A 26,848-nucleotide genomic window follows, 5' to 3' on the forward strand; every position below is an offset into this window, starting at 1 on the left:
TTTATCTGTCCAGTTTGGGAGGGATTTTAATATATTTAAAAAGCAGCTACCAGAAAGCAAGTAACGCTTGTTTTGGTATAGTTTAACATATATTTAGTTAGGTAGTAACACATACAAATTTACATTTTTGTTTTGAAATTGAAGATGAGCTTCTGATAGTTTCATCTGTTCGTTCCACATTTATTAACATAAACGAATACATTTTAACTGGTCGCAGTCAATTAGCTTTGTAACTAAGCATTAAATGGATTGATATTTACATACTGTTGACATTGTTATTATTGCTGGTGTATGTCAGTCATTGTAAACACTTTTCATAATAACTATTCGTAATAATGTCTATACGTCTAATGAACATTGTTTCCGTTGCTTTTTTTGTTATAAGAATTTACCTTGCATTTAGGGTTCTGTTCTTCGAATTGTTTATATACTGTATTTACGCATATAATACCAGTCATAACTTCATATAAATTATTTTGTATTAAAGAAATTATATAAAGAAATTTTATCAACGCCCCCCCCAAAAAAAGTAGGTGATATGCACTCCCCTTATTTCTGATTGGTCTATTTAATATCTCGTGCGCACGGTATCCATGAAGAATCTTTCATACTTGTTTTTGTATTAGATGATATCACAGCCTTGTTTAAAAAATTTACTTGAAAATAATGTTTATTGCCCTAATCCCTCCCACCCTTATGATTGATAAGTAATCATCGTGTGATCTTTAAATCTTTTAAAAATAAGCCAGTTGTACAGAATGTATATGTATAGATTATATGTTTAAGTCATGTTTAATGGTAATTGATTATTCAGTTATAGGCACATTGGTTTATCATTGCGAATGGTATTTAATTAAGAGTTGTTTAGTTCAGTCATTGCACATGAGAGATTAGGCCAGCATTTTTTAATTATCTGTTTTACAGGAGCGACCGACCATTTTTTTCGACAAATACAAATAAAAATAAAAGTCACTTTTGTTTTTTTTATTTACACTTCACCCGCCGACCTAGTATTTTATCCAAAACTAGAAAAAAAATGCGCAGATTTCCGAAAGTGTTGTTCAAAAATTGTTTATAATACGGGTTGTTTCGTTGTGCCAATTCGACTTGTAAAGCGTCAGCGATTTTCATTGGCTATTGCAGCCAATACCACACGCTATTAGCCAATCGGGGAGTATTTAACAAATGATTTTCATATTGCATTTCCCAAATGGCGGACATTAACATCAACATCAACGAGACAAATGTAGCATATTTTAAAATCAAATTAATTAAAAACGGAGCAGAACAATTTCAATTAGAAAAGATAATCTTCAGGACACCATTGTTGACATCATGCCCATATTATGTGATACGAAATTCAAAAAAATAATGAGTTTTGGCAGATGATGCAGAGATGTCATCATCGAAAACTTTCTGTGTTTTAAAAAGTTTTGGGTAGGTTTAATTAATACATGTATGCGTATTTATTAAAATGCATATCCTGTAATATTTGTATAGATAAAAATCAACATCCCGAAAATGTCCAAGAAGTACTACTTTACGTTTTTTTTATAATGAACATGAGGACTGAACCACAGGTACTTGCATCAATAATCCCATTCCCCATCCACCCATATATATTCTTTATTTAGAAAAAAGTATGCAACACAGCTTCTGAAGAAAACAACATTTGGTCCCGATGTTCGTATGTCGGTCAAAGTCACAAGAAAGTTTTATTTATTTTTCTTGACATTATTTTTCAAAAATGAGTTATTATTTAGCCGAAATATGATGTTCTATTAACTGTAAATAATGTTTTCATACTGCAAAATTTGTACTGCAAGGAATGCAAATAAATTTATCACACCTCAGGCTCTGTTGATAAATGTGCTCAGGGCCCTCGTTTGGCCCCATTCCCACCTTAAAATAGTATACTTTTTTCCCCTATTTCAACAAAAATTGCCCCCTCCAAAACAAAAAACAAATATTTTTTTTATACTTTTATACCTATGTTGCTAGCTGGTATCTTGCTATAAACCTTTGATTAAATGTATATTTATGTAAATTACATAAAAATAGAGCAATATTAAGTGTTGAATGATTGGTGAAAAGATCTTGTAAAATTCCCCTTTTCGCCGAAAACGACGTGAAATTCACCCCTCTAAGGGCCCCGGCCCCAATCCCCCAAAGTGTAGCAAGGGCCCTGGTGCTCAATCGGCTCTATGTATTTGTTCCAAGGGTTATTATTATCTTCACATTTATATAGCTATCTCTGTTTATTATACAATGTATATCCAAAACATGTTATTTCTGTTTCTCCTTAAAATAATACAGACAACACATTCCATAGAAATTTTCATTTGAACTTAAACTGTGAATAAGAGAGGAACAAAATAATATGTGCAAAAGTTTACACCATTTTATTTTGACAATACTGTATGTCTTTTACGAAATTTTTAAAATAAAATACTATTTTAAAATATACAATTACATAGTTCAAAAGTTGTGCTCTATAGATAATTAATCTTGCGAGTAAGTTATATACAGTCAGCAGAGTAATTCTACTAGAACAATTTAAATCCTTGCTACATGTGCTATTTAATTCTTTATAGGGCTTTTACTTAAGAATATGTTCAATGAAATAAATCTAGGTTTCTAGGTATATTGTGTCTTTTACCTCAATATTTTGTTGGGGCTAATGTGAAGCCAATGGACATGATACAAAACCAACGAAGATAACCGCCGTATACAATGTCACATACAAAATAATTATCACCTAACCCATGCGTTTTGAGAGAATAATATTGTTTAACTGTTTATTATATAAGTAAATATTACGCATGCGAAACAAGGACGGGTTAATTTTAACTCCAAATGTATGATTTGATCACACTTAGAAGAGGAGAACACTAACATGTTAAACACCAAATATTGAACCCTTGACCCTTGCAGTGCCTGTGTTGTTAGGGATTATCAAAGACATTAATCTATATAAATCAGTTGATCCCTGAAGCGCAAACAGTTTTGACCACGGAGACATGCTTTGAGGAAACTAAGCAAAGAACCACTATATGGTTGGCATGCAACGCAACAAACCAAAGGGCCTTGCGGTTTCAGAGAATGATTATATTATTTATATTTATAAGCAAAACAGTAGCCCCTAGGGAGGGCAAATTTTATGCATGATTTGAACAAACTTCAAAGAGAACCTCATAACGATGTTACACACCAAATATTGTAGTCATGCTTCTTGTGTTCACTTTACATATATAAACACTATAACTCTCTCTGAATATAACATGAAATGCAGCACATATTTTTATAAGTCTATAACTCTCGGTTTTTTAAATAAAATATTCACATTTTATGTACTAGAACTTTCATTACACAAAGTTTGGATCAAGATCAATTCAAGCGCAGTCTGATCAGGATCCAGAGTGTTCGCTTAACATCTTTAGAAGTACTGACTGAATGACAATTATGTTGAACAGTTTGGATCCTGATCAGACTGCTCTTTTGGAGCCAAAATGGTCGCAATCGCCCTAAGGTTCAATTTCCTGTTATGTGGCTCATTTTTTCTCATGATTGATACAAATAATCATGATATAAAGCAAGTCTGTTGTATATTAAATAGTATTTTTAGTGTGCATATTCCTTCCATGGATGAAAGTTACAAAGTTGGTTGTTATTTAAAGCTATTAAACAATTTAAAAAGTTTTCAATTCTTTTTTATTTAAGTCAAATGCATGCTATATTTGTTATAAACATACATATGATTAACACTCAACAAAAGTTTAACGATCACTATAATACACTACACACCTGGCGTGGTTAATGGTCTCTACTGAAGCAATATAGTATAATACATGCGAAAGGTGCTTTTACATATAAATATATATAAAAATATGTTTACTATTATTATAAAAAAGCTTCTACAACAGTGTAATAAGATATATAAAACACTTAAAGGTTAATGCAAGTATACATAAGGTTAAATTGGCTTAATTTTAAATTTTCAAAAATAAAATAAATTATCAGTTTAGACAGTTTTTTTGTTTGTTTTTTTGGTAGACCGCTCACTTTTCATGATTTTATTTTTATTTTTATTTATCCCCCCCGACTCAATTTTTTTGAAAAATTTCCCGTAAAACAAATAATATAAAAATGCTGGCCTTAAGGTTTTTGTGTGCTTTTGTAAATATATAAAGGTAAACTTCTGTTAAATGTAAATTTAGTGATGTATGTTTGTATTTATTGAATTTGTAATGAAATGTTTCGAGTTTATATGAATAATCAATATGTTGCTGTACTTTTGTTTGTGGCTTTATATGAATATTCCTTGAATTATTACATTTGAACTGTTACATTTGTATTGTAATTAAACATGTGTTTGTAATAGTTAGAATTGATTGATTATTGACTAAACGTCTCTATTGATTGGACACTCTTTAATATGATTGTTGATTCATGTTATGGATTCGCTGTGTAACAAGGAACTCCAAGCTGAGACTGCTGACTTACACTGCCAAAGGATCACATAAATTTTGGCTGCAGCAAGCTTGATGTACATACATGTGACTGGTCCATACTGGAAACTGATAACGTCTGGAAATGTGCCATACATGGAACTCTACACACATATTCAGTCACTTCACAAGTTCATATGTGCTGTTAAGGACATTCCTGAACAACTTCTGAAAGGAAGCCTGCTTTGGCAGTCTGATTATGAAATTCCACAGGAGAGATTTTTGAATGCTGTAAAAAATGCAATATACCCCACCGACAGTCTTGTGGTAAATTCAGTCCATTGCATGGCAAAGTCGATGATTACGTGCATTGAAAAGCAACTGTGCTACTTCTTGCCAGGTGGCCAGTTCAGTGACTTGAAAATCAGTAGGTGTCTCATGCCAGTCCTGATCAATGTACCTATGAAGTTTTTATGATCGTAGGCCTTATTATTCTTGAGTTATCATCAGGAAACCATTTTACTGTTTCCAGTCACTGTGACCTTGACCTTTGACTTGAAAATAAATAAGGGTCATGTGCCAGTGATGATCATATGTATCTATGAAGTTTCATGATCCTAGGCATAAGCATTCTTGAGTTATCATCCGGAAACCATTTTACTATTTCGAGTCACTGTGACCTTGACATTTGACCTAGTGACCTGAAAACCAATAGAGGTCATTTGCCAGTCATGATCAATGTACCTATGAAGTTTCATGATCCTAGGCCTAAGCATTCTTGAGTTACCATCCGGAAACCATCTGGTGGACGGACGTACCGACATGTGCAAAACAATATACCCCCTCTTCTTCAAAGGGGGGCATAATTGAAACGTGAACGTTTAAATTTTAATTCGAATTTTTCTTTATTTTGTTTCTATTATTTCTCATTTGTGCACAATTTTTTTAAGGACAGGCTGTTCTCTTTATTTTATTAGAAAAATGTGTCTTAATTATGTTTCAGGTGTATTGTAATTCAACAAAACATCCAATGCCTGATCTGAAGGGAGGATATGAGGATGGAGTCCTGAAACTTCCCAGGCCATTACTACCAACAAATTGGCGTAACTTTGCAAGCATTGAATGACTATTAAGCCCATAAAGGCAGAATGCCTGACGAACAGACTTGTTTTTGAGTTATGCTATATTCTACCGCCGTTGCTGTTAAACCAGGTAATGCTCAATTATTTGTTTGTTACAAGTGTGTTATCAAAATCAATATAAATCAATATAATCCAGTTTGATATTGTGTTTTTATTGTTATCTATGATAATGTAGTAGTAGTAGTAGAAGTAGTAGTAGTAGTAGTAGTAATAGTAGTAGTAGTAGTTAGTAGTAGTACTAGTAGTAGTAGTAGTAGTAGTAGTAGTAGTAGTAGTAGTAGTTAGTAATGGTAATTAGTAGTAGTAGAAGCAGCAGCAGCAGCAAAAGTAAAAGCAGTAATAGTAGTAGTAGTAGTAGTAGTAGTAGTAGTAGTAGTAGTAGTAGTAGTGGTAGTAGTAGTAGTAGTAGTAGTAGTAGTAGTAGTAGTAGTAGTAGTAGTAGTAGAAGTAGTAGTAGTAGTAGTAGTAGTAGTAGCAGTAGTAGTAGTAGAAGTAGAAGTTAGTAATGGTAATAAGTAGTAGTAGAAGCAGCAGCAGCAGAAGTAGTAGTAGTAGTAGGAGAAGTAGTAGTAGTAGAACAGTACAGTCGCCATCATCACCATAGTCATCATTACTGTCATCATCATTATCATCACCATAATTGGTGATTGAATTCAACCAACGTATCTTTATAATTAATATTTACTTCGGAAAGTTATTTTGTTCGTATCTGCTTGAACTTGAAAAGATTAACTTTGATATGGAATACAAGCGTATATAATCTTTTGCAGCGGGACCAAACCTCCACCAACTTATCACTTGTAGTGTCCCCACTGATAAGTCTTATGATGGACCAGATGAAAAGATTGGAAGCACATGGGCTGAAGTCTGTTTCCATCACTCATGGGCATCACCTTAATTTTGAAGGTTTGATGTGCTGCTTTTTAATATCGACCAGTTTCCGATTTACTGTTTAAAATTGAAGTAAATATGTTCTTAATTTTATTAATGAAATGCATTAAATACATAAAATGCACGAAAATACTGTTTGTGATAACAGTAAGTATGTTAATGACTACGAATGTTGAAGATTTACATTATTTTTTTACAAATGCTGCGTTGATTTTAGTCGCTTTCGTGACGCCGGAAATGTTGAGAACCAATGCGCTTCGAAAGTTGTTACTGAACAAAACGTTCAAGGATCGGGTCTGTGTGGTCCCCGTCGACGAGGCACACTGCGTATCGGAATAGTGTGTGTTCGTTTATTACAATAATTATTTATGTAATTCGATATAAAACATTACAGGATATTGAACAAGTTATTTATGTTGTATTCTGTTCATACAAAAGTACTTGTAAAGAATGATCATTATATAATTTGATTTGCCCATAGGTATCTGCAATTTAGTTAAATAAAGTTCATTTAATTAAAGCGAATTTTTGTACAAAACTATTAATTTTCTTTGTTGTCTAGGGGCAAAAACTTCAGACCGGAATATCGAGAAATCGGGAGTGTCCGAAGTTACATAGATGCTCCGATGTTGGCCCTTATTCACTGTGACCACAACCGAATTGGTACAAGAAGATGTGAGGAAATATCTTCTATTTGCCGGTGATACGGTGCCTGTTGCCAAAGTACCAAATAGGTAAGCGAACAACATAACATGCAATTTTGAAACTTCACTGGCAAAATGGGGTGTACGAAAACGGCATCTAATGTGATCAAACTAATTAGGAAATAATGTTATGAGCAAAAATGTAAAAAAATAATTTTGTATGTTTATATATGTTTAAACCAACTGATGAAGGTGGTAATAAATAACAACTCCGCCCCTAATACTGCAGCAGTAAACATATTTGTAGTAAACATATTGTTAGACATTCATGTCTGGTTAAATATGTTAAGCTCAGTTGCAGTTATCGCATAATGCACGAACCGGGCACATAACGACAGCTGTTCATTTATTTAGCAAAATTTACGAGCTCGACTTGTTTCTTATATATTTGTTCGTGCAACGATTTCCAAGTTATACATTTACATGTTGCTTTATTAACATTCATTTAAAGTCTCGTTTTTGTTATATTTTGATTTCATTTTATCCTCTTGTAAAACAAATCCATGGCGGTACTTAAGTAAAGAAAGGCAGCTGAGCCAGTTGATTACTGGTAATTTTTATTGTATCGGTCGATACGAGTGTTTAAACAAGAACAACATTTAATTACAATTGGCAGCCTTTGCAAAATAACTGTGTATGTTATATTTTAATTGTACATCAATTAATTTATTGTCTTCAAAATTATTGCAAGCTATTATTTTATTTAGGTCATATACGTCTGTTAATGCGGTGTGGTTTTGGCTGACAGAACCGGTGGATATCAATCTCGATCGAAAGACGAGAACAGTCGAAATGTTTCACTCATGCACGGACGAGGACACCAAAGACCGAATTTTGAACGATTTTTGTCAGACAGACAGCACGATAAAAGTGGTTGTTTGCACCATTGCGTTTGGGATGGGCATATCCATTCCAAACGTTGAGATTGTTCTCCACTTGGGCTGCCCCAAAAATCCGCTTGCATATTGGCAAGAGCTTGCAAGAGCAGGAAGATTAGGACAGCCGGCCTTGGGTATTGTTTATGCATACCCAAGGTCGTTGATCAAAAGGTATACAGAGGACAACATCATCAAAATAGTTAAAGGTGATAAATGCATAAGAATTTCTGTGCTTGAGCATTTAATGACTGCAGGGATGAACCGAGAAGACATGCCCACACAGAGTCCATGTGCAGATCTTTTGTGTGGCATCTGTGAGTGTCATCTCTGCACGTGTTGTAACGTGTGCTGGGAGAAGTGCCAGTGTGCTGGCAAAATGTCATGCATTGAGCGCTTTTTATTGTAGAACTTTGTCCAATGAGAAAAAAAGTACGATCTGTATCACTATTATTTATGTACCGTATAGAAAATTAAAGATGTTATTTATTTCAGAACTTGCATATTTTTAATTGTCACTTTAGAAAACAAAACAATGCTCAATTAATCCAGAAAAGTATAATAACTAACATCACTTGACTATGTAACACTCTGCGCTCACAACAGACGAACGCCAACTGTATTTTACGATTTTACGCCGTTTATTCTTCCACACTTAAACCAGATGCTTTACATCGAGGCCGTGTTATCGATTTATATCTACACAGCGAGTGAATCGAGAAATATTGAAAATGTGAATAGTGGTTGGATTTAAATTGCTCAGGCGTGGAAAATTCAAAGTGTCATTACATAATTTTTACGGAACATTATCGAGAAATGAATTATCTACACAGGTATGTAAATATTATTGCAATCAGTTGATATTAAGTGTCTGATATCGGGGCTTGAATGTTGCGCACAAAATCCTTGCGCAACAATATAGACAAAGAAGGAAAACATTCCAACACATTTTAAATGCCAGCCCGGTTCGACGCTCCAAATATTACCAATATAAAAAGTAGCTCAATATTTGAGAGCGTCAACAAGTTTGACTAATGATGACTGTTTATTGGAAGCATTTGTAAACGTCGTGTTGACATTAAAAATCGTAGAGCAGTCTGCGAAATAAGCGCAAGCCCAGTGGCCTGGGCGTGTAAATTATAGCTCGGGCCTATTAAAATTGCCATATCGTACGCCCGTCGGGCCAGTAGAAATTCCGTGTATCAATATTGTTTACATTTTTAAGTGTGATAAACGTCATTATTTTGTGAGTACTTCGCGAAGATTTTCGACAGAACTTCGTTCAACTTCGCCTAAAATAAGAGATTTAGACGCGTTCCGATTGGTCCATACATTCAACAATCATTTTCGAGTCGTAACCCAGGCCACGTGTTGAACAATTTAGACTGGTTATTTACTATTGGCACATGTCATGCTGATGTGTTTAATGCTGAAGTAAACCAATCGACATCCGCGGCTTGCATTTCCGGAATAAACATCGTTTTACTTTGTAACCTTGTGTGTGTGTGTTTATTTCCAATGTTGTAAGTCCCTACACGCATAAGGCTGCATAATGCTTAAATACATAGCTGGAGCGACGCCTGGCATAAAACTGCCCACTACTGATCGTAAGTCAACAAATGACTATGAAAAATCACGGAAACGTGAATTTCAAGAAAAGTGGTTAAAAATCAGCAATGAAGGAGAAGCTACTTCTGTAAGACAGAGATTAATAAGCTATGCTTAACAAGATGTGTTTGAGAAACACAATGTCCTCGTATATGATTTTGACCTCGTAGGATGACCTTGACCTTGACCCTTCACCACTCAAAATGTGCAGCTCCTTGAGATACACATGCATTTCAAATATAAAATTGCTAGCTTCAATATTGCAGAAGTGACATTACATGCGCAATTTTGACCCGTATACTTGACCTTGAAGGATGACCTTGACCTTGATCTTTCACCACTCAAAATGTGCAGCTCCATGAGATACACATGCATGCCAAATATAAAGTTGCTATCTTGAATATTGAAATACTGCAAAAGTGTACATTAAATTAGCGATTTTGACCCATATATTTGACCTTTGACCTTGAAGGATGACCTTGATCTTTCACCACTCAAAATGTGCAGCTCCATGAGATACATATGCATGCCAAATATCAAGTTGCTATCTTCAATATTGCAAAAGTTATTGCAAAATGTTAAAGTTGGCGCAAACAGACAGACAGACAGACAGACAGACAGACAGACCAACAGACAGGGCAAAAACAATATGTCCCCCACTACTATAGTGGGGGACATAAAAACACAGCATAAGAAATAAGTCAACATGTATGATAAAAGTATGCCATCTATGCCTTCACTTTTCAAGTAAACTTCTGGAAAATAACTATCAGGTTGCTTGTTTTAGAGGATATGGTTTCTGACATAGAGGATCTCCAGGATGGCAGTGATGATGAGATAAACGAAGAAGTTTTTTATCACATGTTAAAGACTTATGATTAATAAAGGACATTAATACCTTGACTTGTTATATTGTGTTGCAATCGATTTTGCAATAGGCTTTACAGTTAACATACCAGTGTTTTTTTAATGGCAATTTCGGGGCCGATATTGGGCCCCATTCCCCTCAAAAAATAGTATATATTTTTCCCCTATTTTGTAGAAAAAATCCCCTCCAGAAGTTTAAAAAAAATATATTTTTTTTTTTTAGAAAGAACTGTCTTATGATACATATTATATGTATTCACACTGGTTAAGAAGGGGCCACCAGGAGGCCTTTATGCGACTGACAGTTTGTGCCATAGGATCAAACTTTGGGCAAAAGAGCGCCCTGATTTTATTGTAAGTCAAACAATTAAGCCTTCGATACTAATTATTGTAACAACAGTTTATTTCACAAGTACCTGTTCTGAGTACGTGTGATTGATAATTAGGCCAGTCTTAAGTTTGTTATTAAACTGTCATTATTTTCTGAGAGTTTGAACTATCTGGTTGATTGAGGCGCCATTAACGTAATTGAGCTGAACCGTGAAAGATTAATACAGTCAAAGGTCAAAGTTCTATTTTAATTAAGATCATGTACGCGATAGTATTTTGGGAGGATTCGACGTTTACCGTCATATCTTTAACAAACATTGTTTCACCGCGGAAAGAAATCCACGAATATGCCGTAGGAGAGGCTGTGAAAGCAAAGTTTGGAGGAAAGCTGTACAGCGCTCACATTTATGAGTTATCAGGTAAGATCATAATTTTAAAAACCCGTAGTTAATAGTGTTAACGGATTTATTTATGAGTGTTGATTTACTGTTCGTGTTCTACATTATCGTTGGCAAAGTACCTAAATCCGGATATACTTTAAATCCGGATATCTTATGTTTAAGCATTTTAGCAGAGACAAAAAAGGGGCCGGTTTTAAAACTTTACACATTTATGTCGGTCAAAGGCTATACAGTCTTTCAGAGCGTATGTGGCAATGTTATTTCCTTATCCGACAATATATGAATATTGAATTTCGAATTTACTACTGCACATATTTTCTTTATAAAACTAACTCTATACTGTAGTCTTGATTGTTTTATATGGAATGCCTATCAAAACAGACTGAATAGATTGATAATAAAGAGTTAAGATCTTATGCATTAAATGTATAGACAAGCAATTTGGCTCTTTCATGTTTATTATCAGTATATTTAATTAAATTCTTGGACATGTTTTATAAATGAAAACATCTTTTTTTAGAAACCAGTCATGTTTGTGTTAAAATCAGGCATTACCCATACATTTAACTTTTAGATGACAGGGCAACGCCCTTCTCAAAAAAGTGTGTGAAATGTACGTTTTACGTACGTTTTGCGTGCGTTAAACGTGGCGGTATTGGCACTGCGTTTTTTGTGCGCTTTTTCTTACCGAGTGAGTTTTTAACAAAAACAAACAAACAAGAAAATGTGCGCTTTTTGTGGATAAATGTGCGCTTTATGTGCGTTAAACGTGTGCTTTTTATAAGTGTGTTCAATGTGCGCTTTAGTGCGTTAAACGTGCGCTTTTTATATAAGTGTGTTTTTGACTACCATTTATGTGTGTAAAATGTGCGCTTTTAAGTGCGTTAAATGTGCGCTTTTTGTGAGTTAAATGTGCGCTTTTTTTATTTAAAAAGCGCACATTTAACTCACAAAAAGCGCAGTTATAACCCACATAAAAGCGCACATGTGTGTTAAAGTGCGCTTTTATGTGCGTTAAATGTGCGTTAAACGTGCGCTTATTATAAGTGCGTTTTTGACTGCCATTTATGTGTGTAAAGTGTGCGCTTTTAAGTGCGTTAAATGTGAGCTTTTTGTGAGTTAAATGTGCCCTTTTTTATTTAAAAAGCGCACATTTAACTCACGAAAAGCGCAGTTATAACCCACATAAAAGCGCACATGTGTGTTAAATGTGCGCTTTTATGTGCATTAATTTGTGCGCTTTTTAAATAAAAAAGCGCACATTTAACTCACAAAAAGCGCACATTTAACGCACGTTAAGCGCAGTTATAACCCACACAAAACGCACAATTTACGCACATGAATGGCAGCAAAAAATGCACTCACAAAAAGCACACATGTGCGTTAAAGGTGCATCTTTTGCCTTAACAGTTGATTCAATTATATGCTGTTAAAAGTTTTTTTAAATTCAGATATGCAATAAAAACCAATAATTATATAAACATATATATTTGTGTATTTTAATAATTACAAGATAATTCAATTTTATACTTTAATGTACACCAACATTTTTAACATACATGAGTAATTAAATATCAATGGCAATTTGATGAAATAAATATAAACATAATTTGATTATAAATAAACAAAAAATAATAGCATACTATAATAACATGTACAGAATATACACACGAACAGCTATATACATAAGAAAGATGCATATCAATCAAGGCCTTTCACGTTTCTTTGAGGCAGCGGAGTGCAGCTCTCATCTTTCTCTCCAAGTCTGCCACCAGCCGGTCAAACTTCTTTGCAACTATTATACTGTCATGGCCTTTGCGCGATGCGTCTCGTGCATGATCTCATTTGATCAGGTCCTGAAAGATATTTTATAATGTAAGTGTTGAATATTGCTGTTCTGGTAATCTTGTTGGTATAAAAATTATAAATTTAAATCAAAACTAGTTTGTTTGCTTGTTGTTTTTTGTTGTTTATTTTGCAATTTTAATCCCCTGATCACATGTGACTTAACGCTTTTCATAAATAAATACGTTTGATAGAAAATACTGTTTGAAAATGTACCAAGATACGTGGTCTCATTTTGCTGTGTGGACTGGTCGGAAGTGTGACACCTTTCAAAATGCAATAACCAGTACCCTGTATAGTTTTACCTCTAAACAAATCCAGCTTTTCTTGGTCAAGGAGAGGGCGCGGTTTTCCCACTCCTGTTCTACTCATGTCGGCCAGCTTGTGCAGGGTAAAACCTGGTATTCAAGTCCATACATCAGGTAGTCTCTCTTTTGCTTCCTTTTTTGGCAGGCGATGCGATGATGCACATTCTTTCCATGGGGTTTAACCTTTAAATTTAAAAGTTCTCATTCAATATGGGGGAAAAATCTGTTCATTAATGACCAAAAATAGGTATAAATAACTTTAAGATGACAATAACCATAAAATACAGCCATAATAATTCAAATGGTGTTGTTTTTCTTTAAAATTGCATTACATTTACTCATCCATTTACTTTTCCCAGTGACAATACATAAATATGATAAAAATCATAATTAATTCAATAAACTAAATAAAAAAGGGATGCAGAATTGAAAATACGAACCTGTTACAACAGACTGTTCTTCAGTATTCCAAAAATACAGGCAGTTGTTGAACTAGACCATATCACTTTATATGTCTTTAACCACCCACTTTTAATCTCCTTTATTGTTGATTTACACATTGTAGTAAATACACATTTTTTTCATCACACAATACTTCATGCTGAAAGTATTTCAAGACATTTTACACTAGAATAATAAGTCTTAATTCTAGCTTAAAGTCAGTTGCTGATGCTGCTTGTTTTCAAAAAATAACTTCCTATCTGTGGTTCTCAAATAGATGGTGCCTGAACAAATCAAAAGTATATCAACACCCCTTAGTAAGGCTTAGATGGGGGACTGATAAGGACTGGCTATTCTCTTATCTGATACCATGCTGTGTCTAAGCCAAAAATTGCATAATTTGAGAAATACTGATAAGGCAGTCATTTCAACACCAAAATATTTATTGAATAATACACAGCACCCTTAACATTATATTTAATTGTAAATATTTAAATATAACATGCTGAATGGTTTTAGCAAATAATATTAATAGTATAAATATTATTTTAATTGCCTTTTAAAATGTATGTTTATGGTCAATGTGGTAGACATTAATTGTATTAGGGTATAAATATTAGTATAAGAAAGTTCAAATACTTATTTATGTTGAGGAAATATAATTGATACTATCAAGCCCACATAATACTTTGGACACTTTCAATATTTTTAATTAGTTACACACAGTCTGATTAAGGTGGAAATTTTTAGAAATGTTTGAGATTAAAACGTAAGCAATAGGGTATGCATTTAAATTGTATGATAAAGTATGTAAACATTAAACAGGTATGGACAACCAGTAATTATTCAAACTGCCCCTTATATTATTACAGGTTACTGAGATATATGTCTATGTTTAATCATTTGATGTAAATAAATTGTTAGAGCCTGCAACAATTTTTTTCTTGTTCAATTGCTGTACAACATTTGCTAAACGGTTGTTAAAGACGCACTATTTAAGAAGTGTGTTTAACATGTGTCTTTTTAGATACATCCTTTTAAAACAGATCATATGATAAAAACGCACTTATGAAATAAAAGACTAACTTATGCTTAAACAAGAGTGCCAAACTGTCACAAGATACGCCCGTTCGAGGGTTTTGGACACCATGCTCAATGCTTGAAAGTGTCCTCAAGACCTAGTTATTGACCCGGCATGACCCATATTTGAACTTGACCTAGATATCACTTAGATGTAACATCTGACTAAATTTGGTGAAGATCAGATGAAAACTACTTCAATTAAAGAGCGGACAACATGCTTAATGCTTGAAATGCACTATGTGACCTCGTTTTTGACCCGGCATGACCCATGTTCAAACTTGACCTACATATCATCTAGACACAACTTCTGACCAAATTAGGTGAAGATCAGATGAAAACTACTTCAATTAGAGAGCGGACACCATGCTAAATGCTTGAAATGCACTAAGTAACCTCGTGACCTAGTTTTTGACCCGGCATGACCCATATTTGAACTTGACCTACATATCATCTAGACACAACTTCTGACCAAATTTGGTGAAGATCGGATGAATACAATTTGAATTAGAGTCCGGACAAAGTGGCGCCGTTGAAAATGCACTAATTGACCCTATGACCTAGTTTTTGACCCGGCATGACCCATATTCGAACTTGGCCTATATATCAACTAGATGCAACTGCTGACCAAGTTTGGTGAAGATCGGATGAATACAATTTGAAATAGAGTCCGGACAAAGTGGCCCCTTTGAAAATGCACTTATTGACCCTATGACCTAGTTTTTGACCCGGCATGACCCATATTCGAACTTGGCCTAGATATCAACTAGATGCAACTGCTGACCAAGTTTGGTGAAGATCGGATGAATACAATTTGAAATAGAGTCCGGACAAAGTGGCCCCTTTGAAAATGCACTTATTGACCCTATGACCTAGTTTTTGACCCGGCATGACCCATATTCGAACTTGGCCTAGATATCAACTAGATGCAACTGCTGACCAAGTTTGGTGAAGATCGGATGAATACAATTTGAAATAGAGTCCGGACAAAGTGGCCCCTTTGAAAATGAACTTATTGACCCTATGACCTAGTTTTTGACCCGGCATGACCCATATTCGAACTTGGCCTAGATATCAACTAGATGCAACTGCTGACCAAGTTTGGTGAAGATCGGATGAATACAATTTGAAATAGAGTCCGGACAAAGTGGCCCCTTTGAAAATGCACTTATTGACCCTATGACCTAGTTTTTGACCCGGCATGACCCATATTCGAACTTGGCCTAGATATCAACTAGATGCAACTGCTGACCAAGTTTGGTGAAGATCGGATGAATACAATTTGAATTAGAGTCCGGACAAAGTGATGCCTTCCGCCCGCCGCCCGCCGCCCGCCGCCCGCCCGCCGCCCGCCCGCCGCCCGCCAAGGGGTTTCACATAATACGTCCCGTATTTTATACGGGCGTATAAAAAGACGCACATCAAAATAGAAAAACGCACTTTTGTGAGAAAAAACCCACATCTGTAAACCTTAAAACACACTTCTTAGATAAAAGACGCACTTCCTAAATAAAAGACGCACTTCTTAGATAAAAAACACACATTTTGCTCACATCTACACTCAAAAGCGCACTTACCGATGAAGAAAACACACAAAAAACGCACTTCCTAAATAAAAGACGCACTTCTTAGATAAAAAACACACATTTTGCTCACATCTACACTCAAAAGCGCACTTACAGATGAAGAAAATACACAAAAAACGCACTTTTTCACTAAAATAACGCACTTGAAAAGAAAAAACGCACAAAAAGCGCACTTAAATGCACTTTTGAACACTGAAAACGCACATATTAACAAAAAACACACAATTAACGCACTTTTAAGTGCGCTAAATGTGTGTTTTGGTAAAAAGTGCGTTTTTATTTGACAAGGGCGCGCTGAGCAAGCAACTGAAAAATGGGATGACGCTGGATCTACAAAGTTAGTATTATTATTATTATTATTACTATTTTACTCTGTTTTTGGTTTGATTCCCCTGTTTATACTTTGTCATATATAGATAAAAGACGTGCTATGGTTGCACTCATGAAGATTTCAAGACACTGCTTGCTATCCTTTGATACATGACAAGGATTTTTATGATTTTATGTTATTATACCCCAACAAGTTTCTGAATCACACCCCTCAAGAGGCTCTTATATTTTAGGACTACAAATTGATGTGCCTGTTGAGCCTCTGAAGACTGCTGATGTAGGCCAGCCTGTTGAGCCTTTGAAGACTGCTGCTGTAGGCCAGCCTGTTGAGCATTTGAAGAATGCTGCTGTAGGTGAGCCAACAAAAAAACGTCCAAAGTCTTCATGTGGTAGCTAGGTGTTGTTATACTATAACTGTTACAGTGTTTGCAACATTTTGGGAATGGGGCCGGGTCCCTTTGGATTTGGAAAAATGGTGGTGTTCTGACTTAAATTGGGAAATTAGTGTTTTGCTTCCAAATGCTTCAAAATTGAGTGTTTTCAATATAATATTGACTAAGGTTCAACTCGAAGAGTTGGATAGGAGATGAACTAAATGTTGTTATCTTAAACAAAATGGGGGGGGGGGCCTTCAATTGGGAATTTTAATGTCCTTTTTTGGAAATATATATATTTTTTTACATTGGGAATGGTGCCGTTTACCGGCCCAGAGCTTTTTTCGCTTCTGAAAGACCTGCCAATTTCGGCCCTTTCCCCTATTTTTTTTTTCCCTATGACAAAAATTTTTCCCCAAAAAATGATTTCCCCCCATTTTTTTAACCTTTAACAGTAAAATATGTTAAAGTGAGTACTTGAAACTTTCCTTATTTCCCCCAAAATTTTTGTGTGATCCCCCCCCCCCCCACAAAATCCAGCTTTTGAGATTTTTTCCCCCTAAAAAGGCCAGGCCTCCAAAATCAGATAAAAAACCCTGCTGTTATATTACATACATTTCCATGCAGTAATTGCTTTTTACTATTTTAATTATTGAACTTGAGACCGACACTGGTTAAGATAACATTATGAAATTACCAAAAAACAACCAAATAAAGGCGTCTTATGCTTTCCACAGTATTGATGATGAATGAACTTGTACTCCATTCCAAATAAATGGATTGGACATTTAATGCATGTTAATATTGGTAAGATACATGTTTATAATGTATATATAATGTATGTAAATAACATGTTATAGAATAATGAAGAACAAATGTATTTTGCAGACTCGCCTAAGAACAACAGCAAGCAGACCAAAAAGCAAAAAAAGGCAATAGAAGAAACAGTGGTCTCTGCAGCTCCTCTTTCTGAGGCCATCTCAAATCCAACACAAAACCCACTTGGTAACTTAGTTATAGAATAAATTAGTAAATTAACTTTTTTCCTCATTAGCCATTCATGTTTGTAGGGGATAATATGGCTAACTGCATTCGCTCAACTTTAAAAATAATCTTATTATTTGTGGATTCATTGAGCAGCCACTCGACAAAGTAAAGTAAACTATTTGTTTGCATAAAACAATGGTTCCATTTTTGAGACAATTTTTATGGCTCTGGCAAAGATTGACATTTAAAATCAGTTTTACTAGTATACTTCTGTTGTAAATATATCTTGCACTAAACATTTTTTTCAGTTGAGCAAGCCATGCTCATATTGCAGAAAAGGAGAGCACAAACCCAGTCACCCCATCCAATTGCTGCGCTTTCAACAAGCTGTTCGCCAACAATCCAGACGCCTGCCATGCATGAGAGCCAGACGTACCATGTGCTCCAGAATCAGAACCAGACGCCTTTCCCAGTGATTTCATCTCCGCTGCCAAGCTGGTCTACTAGCTATCATGAATACAGTGACCCCTCTCCACAGCAGTGGCAGTATGATGTAAGACTAAAGCTTATTATTACCATTGTTATTTATCATCAAATGACTTGAATTAGATTACAGCAGGTCACATGTTCAAAGTTTCAACATAAGGTTTTATCATAGGTATCGATGTATTCCAATACTAAACCAATTCGAAAAAAATTGTGTATTTCATGTGTGAGTATAAGGCATTTTGGTCAGGGCAAGTAATTTGTAAAAGTACTTGCCCCACAGGACAGTTTGTTGAAAGTTCACCCAGGGCCGTGATAATTTTGAGATATGGACACTTGAGGGGTGTAAGGATGGTTGATAAAACAGCCATTAACAAACAATGATTTACGTGTTTGAATGTTTTGTTGGGTACAAACGTCAACCATAGAGAATTGTTTGCCATCACATTTTTTGCAATTTAAGTAATGCTTTTGTAGACCAGTGAATGTTGCATTGTGAACTGTCTGATTTTCCAAAACACTCCCTTTCATATTTAACCACCATGTCTGCATACGCCTGGTTATAAGTATTCTAATTTCATTTATTATTCAAGAATGTTTTGCAAATCTAGCCCAATACAAGCACAGTAAAATGTGTTTGAGCACTTTTAAATAATTTTTTTTTCTAAATATTATTATTGGACTTGTGTACAGGAACCAGTTATCAACCAGCACGTCAGTGGATCCTACCTGTCGATGCTGAACAGCTCTTTCGAGACAGAGCAGGTAAAGTGATTACAAATATTTGTCCCACATATATGTCCCTTATGTGCCTTTGCCTATATAATACAGTATTTTCACAATAAATATTTAGTTTGATCCAAATACAAAATGTATCATCTGAAAAAAAATAAAAAAAATGTAAACTTGATTTTGCGAGAATGATTTTTATCTATTTACTTATCAATATCTATTTGTAGCAGCTTTAATGTCAAGTTGTCGTGGCCCAGTGGTTAAGTGGTTAAGGCTAAGTGAACCTGTGACATAGTTTTTGACCTGACATGACCCATATTCGAACTTGACCTAGACACAACTTCTGACCAAATTTGGTGGAGACCGGATGAAAACTACTTCAATTAGAGAGCGGACACCATGCTAAATCCTTAAAATGCACTAAGTGACCCCATGACCTAGTTTTTGACCCGGCATGATCCATATTCGAACTTGACCTAGACATTGTCTGGATACAACTTCTGACCAAGTTTGGTAAAGATCAAATGAAAACTAATGAATTAGAGAGCGGACACGAAAAGTGTGACAGAATGACGGCCTGACAGCCTGACCGCCTGACGGACAGTGCGAAAACTATATACCCCCTTTTCTTCGGAAGGGGGCATAAAAGCATCAACATGTTCTATATGTATATTTGTTTAAAAATGTCAAAATTTAATTTATTCTTTTAATCTCATTCTGTTTAGACTGAAACTAGATGCCAGGACTCCACTGTTGAAAGATTGGAAAGACGCATTGCTGAACTAGAATCACAGGTAAATATTTACCCCATATTATTTTGTGCGAGCTAGTTTTTATTGCATGGCCTTACACATTATTTTTAGTGAAAAACATTTAAAAACTGAATAAACTCAAAACCAAAATTGATAACTCAAGATTAAAATTTGCCAAAGTATCTGCAGTTTTCTATAAGTTGTATCTGAGATGGCTTGAGGGATATTACATACACTTGTTACATTAGTTCCCTACAGAGTGTAGCGCATATGCCAAGCTTTGAAATTTTGATTTGAAATATTTGAAAATAAGTTATGTTTTTTCTGTAATGTGAGTTTGGAATTATAAACAGGTGAAAGATCTGCAGCAGGAGAGGCACACGACTTCGGTAACACCACCCAGAATGCCCCAGATTCCAAAAAGCTTGCAAAACTTCAGCAATGTAAGAAAGTTTTGTTATTAACTATATAATAGCCTTATTAAGTTGACACATTAACTGCTGCTAGGTTTGCATAAAAAGTATAATCAACTTGATTTTTATGCCCCCGAAGGCGGGAAAATAGTGATCACACTGTCTGCTGAAATTCCGTCACACTTTGCGTTTAGGTTAGAAAAATCATTGACATATGCCCCCTTTTTCCAGATTTAAAATGTGGAAAAAGGGGGCATATGTCATCCTATGGTCACAAGCCTTGTTTAAGTATGAAATGAAATTGAAGAAATGTCATTTGGCTGAACATGTTTGAAACTGAAAAAAATATTATTAAGTGGTTTTCTCCTTAGCTCTTATGAATACATTTATTTAAGATGCCAACTGTAGACTATCCATTAAGTAAAACAATGTATATTTTTTTTAGACTATGCAGAAGGCAACGCTACCGACAAATGGGTCGATGCAGACGAATAGGTCTTCGCTGCAGACAAATGGGTCGCCAGCAAATGGGTCGCCAGCAAATGGGTCGTCAGCACATGGGTCGTCAGCACATGTATGTATATAAATACAATTTCTCAAGGATGTCTTTATAAAGTTTTTGTTGATTAAATAATTGAATTGTATGTAAAGCTAAGACCTTTAGCATAAAAACATAAAAAGGCTTTATGGACATGTTAAGGTTGCAGCTGTTCAACAACTTTCCAAATGTAAATAGGTGCATCACAGTCTGTCGGACAAACATGCTTGACATGATAAATTATATGCTATTCGTTTTATGACCCTGGTATGGTGACATATAGCAGTTGAACTGTCAGTCCCCAGGGTTTTTTTTTACTAAGAAAGTGACGCCGATATTCGGCGTCTTCCCCTACCAGAATTTTTTCCCTCAAAATACAATTTCCCCACCAAAAATATCATTTTTCACCAAAATATAATATTTTCTCTTAAAGAAATGTTTATTTTTCCTTTGGGCATTCGACAATTATCCAATTTGCACCATGTACAACTATCTTTCTCTCTCTCTCCAGACGAACACAAAAAATCTGAGAATCCCAGTTATTCTAAATATAGCTCTTAAATAACGTTATGTAAACTGGGCAACTAATCGTAATAATCATGTGACTATTTAACTGGATACCGGTCTTGCGCGAGAAGGGTGTTTCGTCAATAAATTACCAGAAACCAGTCGAATTTTCATCCGGGCTATGTGCAAGCCAAGATATAAACGTGAAAACAGAAAAAAATGTCTCACAATTGGCGTTCTTACACAAACAAAATAAAACATTCGGAATTGGAAGATACTGAACGCATCGAGGCATTTTTTTAAGAAAGAATCATCGAAAACCGTTATAACCCATCAGGATTCTGAGGTAATCAACATCGAACATTGTGAAAGTGAAAGTAGACAATCGGCAGCTGCTGCTCCTTTCCCTTCCAATACTGTAGCAGTACAGAAATATAGTTGAAAACATTTCCCATAATTAGATCTACACCTGCAACTTAATTAAGGACTTTGACTTTAATACGTGTTAAATGTGTTTAAGAACAAAAAGGACGGAGACAAGCCTCTTTTGATGAGTTATAGACATTGAAATGAACAGTTTTTATTTTTTCCCCTAATATGTCTCTTTCGCACTCTTTTTTCCCCTTTCACCCAGCGTCCAGCGTCTTCCCCTTTCTCTAAAAAAAACCCCTGGTCCCGTCTGTGATTCCGTCCAAAAACCTTAACATTGGCCATAACTGTTGCAATATTTAAGGTAGCAACTTGATATTTGGCATGCATATGTATCTCATGGTGCTGCACATTTTGAGTGGTGAAATGTATCCTTCAAGGTCAAAAAACTAAATCCAAGGGAAGTAATAAGCTTTTAAGGGAGATAATTTATATTTATCATTTGGCAGGTACAGATCATTTTCACACTGGAAGTTATAGTTTTTGAAGGGATATAATCACACACAAAAATTAAATTCAAAGTGGTGCAGTAGGGGGCATGGTGTTTCTGACAAACACACCTCTTGTTCATTAAATATTACATTTGTGTTGTAACACATATGCATTATTGTTTTAAATTGTTTTTTTCAGGAGATCATTGAAAGCGCGATCGGATTCGAGAGGAGAATGCCCAAGGCACTGGCAAAAGCTATGAGAGCTGTATTTACAGAGGAGCAGCTGGCCACCTGTTCGTTCAAGGGTGGCATAACCACCAATGGGGATCGTCGTGTCGGCCTACCAGAGGCTGAGCGAGAAGCTGTCATTGGTAATAATCTTGAATTTAAACTATATATGGCAACAGGTTTTTAAAGAACAAATTATGACATTAAATTGTTATTTAATAAGACTTCAATTATGAATGTTATTTAAATAAAATCTTACTGTATACTAAGGTACTCAAGCTCAAAATCTTGGATATAAGCCGTATATTGGAAAGATCTGAAAGGAGACCACTTGTCAGTATCTATGAGGACAACATATTCACTTTGCAACAGCTTCATACATTTTTCAAACTCTAAAATTAAAATACAATTGTTTTCTTGTTAACACTTTTCATGACTTTTCGTTTCAGATGTTATGTCCCGCAAATTTGAGGTTGACCGATCAGTCATCGAGACCAAAATGCGAAGTGCTTTGAGGAGATTGTTTGTAATGTTAAGATAAAAAATGTGTGTCGCTCCTAAATAGTTTAAACTGAGATATCTTGTGTGTAAATAGTTGTAAATGGTTGTATATATTTTCAAGTTTGGAAAGTTATGTAGATCTCAAATGTGCTTCCATGTCCATAGTGCTAATATATTTAATAATTAGAATGAATTATCTTTGATATTTTTTTTTTTAATAAATTCGAGAAACTTACATAATTTGTGCGCCACATTACAAGTTTGGCAAAAAATAATCTCTTACAATATTAACAACCATGTGAGAATTGAGAAAGATTTTTTTTAAACTTTTTTGCAATTTGACAATTTGGTAAGCCTTATTCTTGGTCTTTCAACATATTTTATTTGCCATTGTTATTTATTGTGATATTGTTTGAAAAAAATGTATATATATTGACATGTTATTTTTCATTTGCATTCTTTGTATGGAGCAATGTAAACCAAAAAGTATAGGGACAGGGGCAGTTGCAGAGGAAAGCGGAAAAGCTTTTAAGCACCCATAGAATGGTCTTAACTACTTGTTTATTTTAAAATGATTTATGTTAATAAATGTGTTTATTTCAAAGTTTATTTGCTGTTGTTCTTTTGGATCATATTTAAACTGGCCACTTTTCATATCAAAACGAATGGTTTTTTTTAATAGACATTTTCAAAGATACACTTAAGTGCGCTAATACACTAAAAAATACACTTGAGCGCTTTTTTTCTTCAAAAATACACTAGAGCGTATTTTTTTTCAAAAAATACACTTGAGTGTATTTTTTTCCCAAAAATACGCTAGAGCGTATATTTTCTTCAGAAAATACACTAGAGCGTATTTTTTTTCTCAAAAAATACACTTGAGCGTATTTTTTTCACAAAAATACACTTGAGTGTATTAAAGTGTATTTTTTCATGTTTTCCTAAATAAATTAAAACGCTTAAAATAATATTAAAAGTGTACTTTTTGGGGAACAAAAAAAACGGTAAGCGAATTAATACACTTAAATGTACTTAAGCGTATTAATTCACTTAAAAACACTTAAATACACTTTAAAATACACACAAAAGTGCATTTATACACTCAAAAAGTGTATTATTTGAACAGAAAAAACAGTTAAATGCGCTTTAATGCGCTTTAAAGCGCATGTTATTGGCACCATATTTTTTTTTAGCAAAAGATACGGTGCCAATAACATGCGCTTTAATGCGCATTAAAAGCGCATTTAATGCGCATTAAATGCGCATTTAGTGCACTTTTTCGAGAAGGGATAAGCACATGATTTTTTGTAATTAAGTTTAAAGATAAGACCAATGTCCTTGGCTTCGTGGTTAAGGGGCGATTCAGCCCAGACCATCACAAGTGGTACTAAGCGGAAGCAGGAAGAGTGTTCTGATTCTGAAACGCCTAAGAGGCATTTCAAGAAAAATCATTTGCAGAGCTCGTATGATTGACAGTCTGCGGGAGATACAGCACATTCTAAATCTGCCAGAGCTGAAGTTCGCGGAACTTCATTCTGTGAGGTGGCTCAGTATGGAGTGTGCTGTAGGAGCCATGTTCAGGAGCTATCCTGCTCTTGCCATGTGTCTTGAACAAGAGGCTGTATTAGATGCGACTGCGAAGGGACTTTTCTGTGAAGTGTCCCAATACAAATTCATCGCCACCATGCATATGCTAATGGATGTGTTACCATTCATTGAAAGACTGTCAAAGAACTTCCAGCACGACAGTCTGGACTTCTCTAAGGTGCAGCCTCTTGTTGACAGTCTCAAGGACTTGTGTGATGTTCCTGGGGAATTCATTACCAAGTTGGAGGAATTCACAGTAAATTGTGATGGTGACACCATGTACAGTCGCCCAGTATCAGAATCAAGTAGCGAAGCTGTAAGACTCAGAATCCAAAACAACTACAAGTTTGAAGGATTTGAAGATAGTGAGGAGGAGGAGGAGGATGAAGTTGAGGATTGCAGCTTCAAACCAATTCTTAAATATTATCAGCAACAAAAAGACTCTGTCACCAAGACATTCAGTAATTACATAGAAATGGTTGTTGAAAACATTCAAGACAGGTTTCAGGACTCTCAAGTTCTGAATGCGATAAATGCCCTGGTGCCTAAAAACATAAGTGGTTCAAAGAGTGTCGCCATGTTTGGCAATGATGATGTTAAGATTCTTGTGAAGCAGTTCAAAAAGCATCTCTTGAGTTCGACTGAGTGTTTGAATGAGTACAGACAGTACAAGAACCTTGTTTCCGGTTCTTACAAAACAGAGACACTAGAAGCCATAACCAGAACAATCATAACGAAGTATCATGATGAGTTTCCCAACATGACCATCCTTTTGAAGTGTTGCACAGTTATTCCCATGAACAGCGTGAAATGTGAAAGAGGCTTCTCAACACAAAACAGGATTATGACAAGGCTCCAAACCAGGATGAACAACAAAACTCTTGATGATCTGATGACAATTTCGGAAGAAGGGCCAAGTATGAACGAGTTTGACTTTTCACGCGCACTGACCAAATGGAAGGCTGAAAAAGTCAGGAAACTTAACAAATAGAATGATGAAAAAAAACAACAGTGTATATGAACTTAAAACATGTATACAAACAAAAAAGATTTTTATTTAGATGGCATTGATAAGAAAGCTTATAGTTGACTATCGATAATTACACATGAATGAAATGTGTATTTTTGCCAAATAAAACGCTTGTTTTTACACTTCTTAGGAGAGAAATATCTTCAAACATCATGGCACTTTAAAATAAAATGTTAAGTTGGTGTTTCAGCAAGTTTATTTTAGATATATTCATGTTTATTAATTGTGAAACATGGACTTTTTTTATAGATAATGACACCATTGACTGTCTTTTACAGCTTCATGTATATGTAAATATCTCTATAACATCATGACAGTTTAAAATAAAATGTTAAGTTGGTGTTTCAGCATATTTTATTTGAGATATATTCATGTTTATTAATTGTGAAACATGGACTTTTTTATTAGATAATGACACCATTTACTGTCTTTTACAGCTTCATGTATATGTAAATATCTCTATAACATCATGACAGTTTTAAATAAAATGTTCAGTTGGTGATTCAACATATTTGATTTTAGATACATTCATGATTATAAATTGTGAAACAATTACATGGACTTTTTTATATATAATGACACCATTTACTGTCTTTTACAGCTTCATATGTAAATATCTCTATAACATCATGGCAGTTTTTAACAAGGGCTGTTTGTAAAACATGCATGCCCCCCATATGGGCTCTCAGTTGTAGTGACAGCCATTTTGTAAATATGTTGTTTTGTCACTGTGACCTTGACCTTTGACCTAGTGACCTGAAAATCAATAGGGGTCATCTGCCAGTCATGATCAATGTACCTATGAAGTTTCATGATCCTAGGCATAAGCGTTCTTGAGTTATCATCCGGAAACCATTTTACTATTTCGGGTCACCGTGACCTTGACCTTTGACCTAGTGACCTGAAAATCAATAGGGGTCATCTGCCAGTCATGATCAAACTACCTATCAAGTTTTATGATCCTAGGCATAAGGGTTCTTGAGTTATCATCCGG

General features: G+C 34.9%; 4 protein-coding genes across 8 annotated transcripts in view; 3 read left to right on the plus strand and 1 right to left on the minus strand.

Annotated features, from left to right (window-relative positions):
• The window catches only part of LOC127842328 (swi5-dependent recombination DNA repair protein 1 homolog), a 144,835-nt gene that overhangs the window by 113,486 nt on the left and 4,501 nt on the right, over positions 1-26,848 (minus strand). The window lies entirely within an intron of this gene.
• LOC127840688 (uncharacterized) lies at positions 11,074-20,651 on the plus strand. Its single transcript, XM_052369101.1, has 7 exons — positions 11,074-11,284; positions 17,090-17,245; positions 18,119-18,235; positions 18,526-18,770; positions 19,397-19,468; positions 20,161-20,229; positions 20,541-20,651. Exons 1-7 carry the CDS (start codon positions 11,125-11,127, stop codon positions 20,649-20,651), a joined length of 930 nt encoding a protein of 309 aa, XP_052225061.1. The 5' UTR covers positions 11,074-11,124.
• Positions 21,052-23,841, plus strand: LOC127842330 (uncharacterized). 2 transcript variants are annotated; one of them, XM_052371779.1, is made up of 3 exons: positions 21,052-21,174; positions 22,705-22,879; positions 23,186-23,841. In XM_052371779.1, exons 1-3 carry the CDS (start codon positions 21,082-21,084, stop codon positions 23,275-23,277), a joined length of 360 nt encoding a protein of 119 aa, XP_052227739.1. In that variant the 5' UTR covers positions 21,052-21,081; the 3' UTR covers positions 23,278-23,841. The 2 variants fall into 2 exon arrangements, with proteins under 2 accessions (XP_052227739.1, XP_052227740.1); XM_052371780.1 differs by having other exon boundaries at positions 22,708-22,879.
• LOC127840690 (uncharacterized protein C17orf113-like) lies at positions 24,703-25,815 on the plus strand. Its single transcript, XM_052369104.1, has one exon. It carries the CDS (start codon positions 24,703-24,705, stop codon positions 25,813-25,815), a length of 1,113 nt encoding a protein of 370 aa, XP_052225064.1.

Source organism: Dreissena polymorpha, chromosome 8, assembly GCF_020536995.1.
Source record: "Dreissena polymorpha isolate Duluth1 chromosome 8, UMN_Dpol_1.0, whole genome shotgun sequence".
NCBI lineage: Eukaryota > Metazoa > Mollusca > Bivalvia > Myida > Dreissenidae > Dreissena > Dreissena polymorpha.